The sequence below is a fragment of the Bison bison genome, unplaced genomic scaffold (genome assembly GCF_000754665.1).
Source record: "Bison bison bison isolate TAMUID 2011002044 unplaced genomic scaffold, Bison_UMD1.0 scf7180017845683, whole genome shotgun sequence".
NCBI classification, from domain to species: domain Eukaryota; kingdom Metazoa; phylum Chordata; class Mammalia; order Artiodactyla; family Bovidae; genus Bison; species Bison bison.
Window position 1 is genome coordinate 18,248 of NW_011476256.1, and position 6,398 is coordinate 24,645.

A 6,398-nucleotide genomic window follows, 5' to 3' on the forward strand; every position below is an offset into this window, starting at 1 on the left:
ACAGGCTGTGGGTCCCGGGCTGGGCCTGGGGGCAGCGCTGGCCCCGCTGGCATCTTCCACATGCGGATGTGGGTCTGTGTTCCCCCAAGGACGCCAGGACACCGGGGTCGGGGGGCCGGGAGGGGGTTATGCCGATGCAGCTTGGCCTGCAGCTGAGCCGCGTATGGTTCTCTTCTGCTTCCAGTCACCACACTCGGCATTCTTTCGGATCGGACAGTTGAGCAGCGTGGAGCTGGATGATGAGCTTCTGGACCCTGTGAGTGGAATCCTGCTTGACCAGGCCCCTTCCCTGCCCCACCCCAGACAGCCAGGCCCGTTCTGTGGAGCCACAGCCTGGCAGAGGACGGACAGAGAATGCCACACAGGAGGATGGCAGGTGGTGACAGTGCTGTGCAGAGCGTGGGGACAATGCCGTGCACACGGGCCACCAGAGGAGGCTCCCCTGCGGGACCCCATCCCCGAGGCTGAGATGATGAGCGCAGGTGGGGGCACGCACGTCAGGAGCGAGCTGCTGTGTGCAGCCTGGGAGGGCCAGGCGCGGGGCCCGTGGTGGCCCAGGGATGGCATCTCAGGGTGCTGGGCCCTTGGACCTGGGTGGCGTCCCTTCTCCTGCTCCTGTTTCGGGGGTTGAAGTATCCAGCAGTTTCCAGCCTTTTCCCGAGACCCTCCCTGAGTCGTGCAGTTGACCCCCACCTCGGGAGTCAGCCTGCATCCCCGTGAGGCTGCTGGCACCGCACAGCCTTCGTGTCTTTGTATCTTTGGGAGAACTTCTGGGTCCTGTCACGTTTCTTAACCAGGTTGTTTGTGTTTTTGTGATTGAGCTCTGAGAGGTCTTTGTACACTCCAGACACACATCGCTTGTCAGTTGCAGGATCTGCAGAAATTTCCTCCTGTCCATTACTGGTCTCCTCACTTTATACCGGTGTCCTTTGAAGCACAAACACTGCTAATTTTGACACAGAGAGTCCATTTGGTCTGTTTTTTGTTGCTTGTGCTTTGGGTGTCATAGGTAAGAAACCACTTCCCAGGCCAAGGTCATAAGCATTTACTCCCGTCTTTCGTGTTCTACAGTTTAGATCTTTGATCTGCTTACCCCTAGTTTTGTACATGATGTAAGATAAGGGTCCAGCTTCTTTCTTTGCACCTGGGTGCCCAGTTTTCCCAGCACCGTTTCTTGAAAAGATAGTGCTTTCCCTGTTGAGTTGTCTCGGCACCATCATTGAAGGTCAGTTGCTGTGACGGGTTTGTTTCTGGGCTCTGAGCCTGTCCCTGTGCCTAGGCGACACTCCTCTGACGCCTCTAGCTTTGTAGGAAGTTTCAGAAGTAGGAAGTTTGAGTCATCCCACTTTGTTCATTTCCTGAAAGAGGTTTTGGCTGTTCAGGATCCCTTGTGTGTTTTATGTGGGGTTCAGGCTCAGCTCATCAGTTTCTTCAGAAGCTCCAGCTGGAGTTTAGACAGAGGTGGCATCGACTCTTAACATCCAGTCTTCTGATCCACAAGCTCAGCATAGCTTCTCATTTGTTTAGGTCTTCTATTTTTTTTTTTTTTTAACAATGTGTTATAGTTCCTAGTGTATAGATTTTCACTTGCTTTGTTAAGTGCTTTCTAGAAATAAATTTTATTTTGTAGAGTCTTTTTATGCTGTGGTAAATGGAGTTGTTTTCTTAATTTCTTGTTGGATTATTCATTGCAGGAACATGGAAATATGTTTTTCTAGAGTACTTTTTGGGGTTTTCTACATATCAGACCATGCCACCTGCAAAGAAGAGTTTCACTTCTTCCTTCCTGACCTGAGTGCCTTTCCCCTTCTCTCTTGCCCGATTGCCCTGGAAGAGCCTCCAGGACTGAGCTGAGCAGAGGTGCCCCAGCAGGCACCCTCACCTTGTCCAGCTGAGCAGAGGTGCCCCGGCAGGCACCCTCACCTTGTCCAGCTGAGCAGAGATGCCCAGCAGGCACCCTCACCTTGTCCAGCTGAGCAGAGGTGCCCCGGCAGGCACCCTCACCTTGTCCAGCTGAGCAGAGATGCCCAGCAGGCACCCTCACCTTGTCCAGCTGAGCAGAGGTGCCCCGGCAGGCACCCTCACCTTGTCCAGCTGAGCAGAGATGCCCAGCAGGCACCCTCACCTTGTCCAGCTGAGCAGAGGTGCCCCGGCAGGCACCCTCACCTTGTCCAGCTGAGCAGAGATGCCCAGCAGGCACCCTCACCTTGTCCAGCTGAGCAGAGGTGCCCCGGCAGGCACCCTCACCTTGTCCAGCTGAGCAGAGATGCCCAGCAGGCACCCTCACCTTGTCCAGCTGAGCAGAGGTGCCCCGGCAGGCACCCTCACCTTGTCCAGCTGAGCAGAGATGCCCAGCAGGCACCCTCACCTTGTCCAGCTGAGCAGAGGTGCCCCGGCAGGCACCCTCACCTTGTCTAGTCTCAGAGGGGCGGTCTCAGTCTCTCACCCCTGAGCGTGCAGTTACGTGTGGGGCTTTACAGGCACCTTGGTCGGTGGAGGAGGTCCCCCACCCTCTTCTGTTCTGTCAGGTGTTTTCCCTGTGTCTGTTGAGGTGCTCTATGTGGATTTGGTCCTTTATTGAAACAGTATTGGCCTGTTTTTGCTTTTACACCACGTCACCTTCTGCTTGTCCAGACGCCCCCAAGTGTCCTGCAGCTCGGTTCCTTCTGGCCCTAACGGCATCACAGACCCACGGGCTGAGGGCTCAGTCCATGAAACAACCCCCTCCCACACCAGTCCAGGCCGCCACCGTGCTCCCATTGACCAGTGCAAATCAGGGTTCCCACGACCCCCTCCTTGCTTCCATAACTTGCCAGAATGCCTCGCAGAACACAGGGGAGCACTTTGCTTACGTTACTGGTTTACCACAAAGGTCACAACACGGGAACAGCCAGATGGGGGAGACCCCCAGGGAAGGTATGGGAAGGGGTGCGGAGCCCCACACCCTCCCTGGGAGCCCTCTCCCAGCCCTCCACGTTCACTGGCGGGAAGCTCCCTGACCGCTCCGTGTGGGGTTTGAGTGGAGGTCCATGGCGTGGGCAGGACTGGTTGACCCCTGCCCATTGGAGAACAGCTGCGTCTCCAGCCCGCTGGTCCTGTGGTGGTCTTCTAGTCCCAGCCCAGCCCTCTCTCAGCCCAGACTCGCTTGTCACTCAGAGAAGCCAGGCGTCCGGGGCTGGAGCTGGAGCATGGACGAGCGCCCACAGTGGGTGTCCCGTCGCACCACAGACATCTGCCATCTTGCTTTTCGGGGCCAGGCCACCTTGGTTCCTGGAATAACCCACCTGGCAGGTGTCGCGGGGCCTGACCGCCTGCTTCCTGTTGAGGTTCTTCGTCTCCACATCCAGCCACATGCCTGGCCTGGCTTTGGGCTCGGAATCGCTGCCCTGTGGGGCGCGCGGGCACAGCCCCTTCCTTGTGCCGCTGTGTCCTGACACGTGCTGGGTTGCCAGGCTCTGTCTCTTCCCCACAGGACATGGACCCCCCTCACCCCTTCCCCAGGGAGATCCCACACAACGAGAAGCTGCTGTCCCTCAAGTACGAGGTGGGCCCCCTGCGCCCCACCCTCCCCCAGCGTGGCCGGCCTGTGCCCACGGGCCAGGGTCGCTCACCACTGTCTGCCGCCCGGTCCGCAGAGCCTGGACTACGACAACAGTGAGAACCAGCTGTTCCTGGAGGAAGAGCGGCGTATCAACCACACGGTGAGTCTGCGGGGAAGCCGGGGCGGGGGCAGGCCTGCGTGGGAGCTGGGGGTGAGCCTGCAGGTGAGCTGGGGCAGGTGAGCCGGGGGGTGAGCCTTTGGGTAAGCCTGCAGGTGAGATGGGGCAGGCAAGCCAGGGGGCGAGCCGGGGCGGGCAAGCCGGGGGGTGAGCCTGTGGGTGATGCGGGTTGCAGGGGGCAGTGTGTCTGTATGTGTGTGTGTCCGTCCATCTGTTTGTGTGAGACCCCGCCGCCTCCCTCCTTCTCCTTCCCGCCCCAGCCCCTCCTGGCGTTCTGGGGTGAGCACTGCCCACGGCAGGGCTCAGGTGCCCATGCCAGCGTCACGTTGTCACCTCTGAGGAGGTGGCGGCCGGAGCATCGGCATCCAGTTACGGCCCTGGTTGGGGGTCCGTCCTCCAGGGCTCCACAGCCTCTGAGACGCCGGTGGGCTGCTCTTCTGGGTCTGGGGGCCCGCAGGGTGAGCCTGTGCACAGTGGAGGTCACAGAGCGGCCCCTGACAACCACACCCGCCCATGGCGACCCGCAGGCTTTCCGGACGGTGGAGATCAAGCGCTGGGTCATCTGCGCCATGGTGGGCATCCTCACGGGTCTCGTGGCCTGCTTCATCGACATCATGGTGGAGAAGCTGGCCGGCCTCAAGTACAGGCTCGTCAAGGACAGTATCCTTTGTCCGTGGTGACTGGGAGCCAGTGGACCCGCAGGAGGGGTCCCCACCGTGTTCTGCTGTGCGTCAGACAGCGTGATTGGGCGGGGCTACGTGTCTCGGGGTGGGGCTGTGTGGTGACCCCGAGATGCCCATTAAGTGCCCCGTAGGCCAGAGCACAGCCCCCTGGGGAGCGGCGCCCCGTGACCCCACAGCACGTGGCCCTTGACAGCCGCAGACATCGACAGGTTCACTGAGCATGGCGGGCTGTCCTTCTCCCTCCTGCTCTGGGCCGCACTCAATGCCGCCTTCGTGCTCCTCGGCTCCACCATCGTCGCCTTCATAGAGGTAGGCGGGCCCGCCGGCCCGGCCCTGCATGTCTGCTGGCGGAGGGCCGCACTGAGGGGTCACGTGCCCCAGGACCCCCTTTCCTCCCCATGCCCCTTTGCTCGTCCCTGTGGGGGTGTTGGAAGGAGGAGGGGGCTGTGTCCGGAAGCATCTGGGTGCAGTGCAGGGTTCTCTAGGCGGGCAAGAGCACGGGCCCCTTAGTAGGCCCCCTGTCCTGGGACCCCCACCTGCCCAGGGGGCCACTGGGCCCCCTAAGCCCGTGGCATTTACTCCCCTCGGTGGTCACTCTGTGTGGGGGTGGGAGAGGCGAGCAGCCCCCTCCCCCGGTGGATCGAGCCCCACCAGGCACGTCCTCTTGGGCCTGTGGCAGCGACAGTGGCTCGCCTAGCCTGTGGGCTCAGTGCTGCCTCTCCTTCCAGCCGGTTGCTGCTGGCAGCGGGATCCCCCAGATCAAGTGCTTCCTCAATGGGGTGAAGATCCCCCACGTGGTCAGGCTCAAGGTGAGGTGCGAGGCGGCCCCTGGGGGCTCAGGGCTCAGCCCAGGACGCGTCCTTGCCGACTTAGCAGTGTTCTATTTGCCCACGTTCACCTCCACAATTTGCCCAGACTCGCGCTGTCTGCTGTTGACACGCCTCTGTGTGGACGTGCTGGCAAGTTTATGGGAACTTTTTTTGGACGACGACTCCTGGGCATTTCCAGGGGGTGGTTGGTGGACCTGGGCCGGGGGTTTGCTGGTGACGTCTCTCCTGCCCTTTCTGGGGATGGGGTGCTCCAGGCAGTCGGGGGTCTGGTCCTTCTCAGGGGAGCAGGGAGCAAAGCCCGAGGACAGAGCGACAGCTGCTCTGCGTGTCTCCTGTGTAGGCGTGAGTGCCCGGGATGGAAGGTCTGAGGAAACGGGTGACAGGGGAACGCCGGCTGCCAGCCCCCCATCCCTGGACGCCTGCCTGGGCCCTGGCCCCCTTTTGGCCTCCTGCCTGCTGGGGTCACGATGAGGTTCCTCTCTGTGTGCAGTTTGTCGCTTGGGTTCTTGACCACATGTGGCCTGTAATCAGATTTGGCATCTTTTCCTTTGTGTTCCAGACCCTGGTGATCAAAGTGTCTGGCGTGATCCTGTCAGTGGTGGGGGGACTGGCCGTGGGGAAGGTAACGGAACGCGGCTGCCCCAGCCTGCACCCCCTGCCCCTGCCCCGTGGGGGCAGGCTGACCTTCAGAGCACACCGTCCTTGCCTTCCAGGAGGGGCCGATGATCCACTCGGGCTCGGTGATCGCCGCGGGCATCTCCCAGGGCAGGTCCACGTCGCTGAAGCGGGACTTCAAGGTGAGTCCCCCGAGTGCCCAAGGCCAAACCCCGGGCAAGGCCCACCTCCCCTGCAGCCTCCTCTCCTCAGCCTCTGGTCCGTGGGGCATCCGGTTGCTCAGTGCTCCGTGCGGAGGTGTGTGTCTGTGTGGAAACGGCGTGTAGCTCTGAGAAGTGTCCACGGGAATGTGGTTCAGAGAGGTCGGGAAGCTCGTGTGTGCGGGCTGGTCCTTCGTGCACAGACCACAGCGTGTGGTCACTCCTGGAGTGGGCAGTTTTCTCTGGACGTCAGTGGGCAAGGAGGCTGCCCGAGACCCTGCTCTGCAGTCCTGCCAGCCGACCCCATGGCTGAGCCCATCCGCTCCCTTCCCTCTTCCCTTCCTCCCTCCC

The 6,398-nt window shown here is 61.1% G+C and overlaps 1 protein-coding gene across 1 annotated transcript in view; it reads left to right on the plus strand.

The window, feature by feature from the left end:
* The first annotated feature begins 11 nt into the window (after positions 1 to 11).
* CLCN7 (chloride channel, voltage-sensitive 7) overlaps positions 12 to 6,398 on the plus strand; it is a 14,594-nt gene continuing 8,207 nt past the window's right edge. Inside the window, exons 1-8 of the mRNA XM_010836524.1 lie at positions 12 to 256; positions 3,473 to 3,544; positions 3,636 to 3,701; positions 4,247 to 4,379; positions 4,602 to 4,711; positions 5,131 to 5,211; positions 5,792 to 5,854; positions 5,946 to 6,039. Of these exons, the coding sequence (XP_010834826.1) occupies positions 164 to 256; positions 3,473 to 3,544; positions 3,636 to 3,701; positions 4,247 to 4,379; positions 4,602 to 4,711; positions 5,131 to 5,211; positions 5,792 to 5,854; positions 5,946 to 6,039 (712 nt within the window). The 5' untranslated portion in view covers positions 12 to 163. The remainder of the gene's footprint in view (positions 257 to 3,472; positions 3,545 to 3,635; positions 3,702 to 4,246; positions 4,380 to 4,601; positions 4,712 to 5,130; positions 5,212 to 5,791; positions 5,855 to 5,945; positions 6,040 to 6,398) is intronic.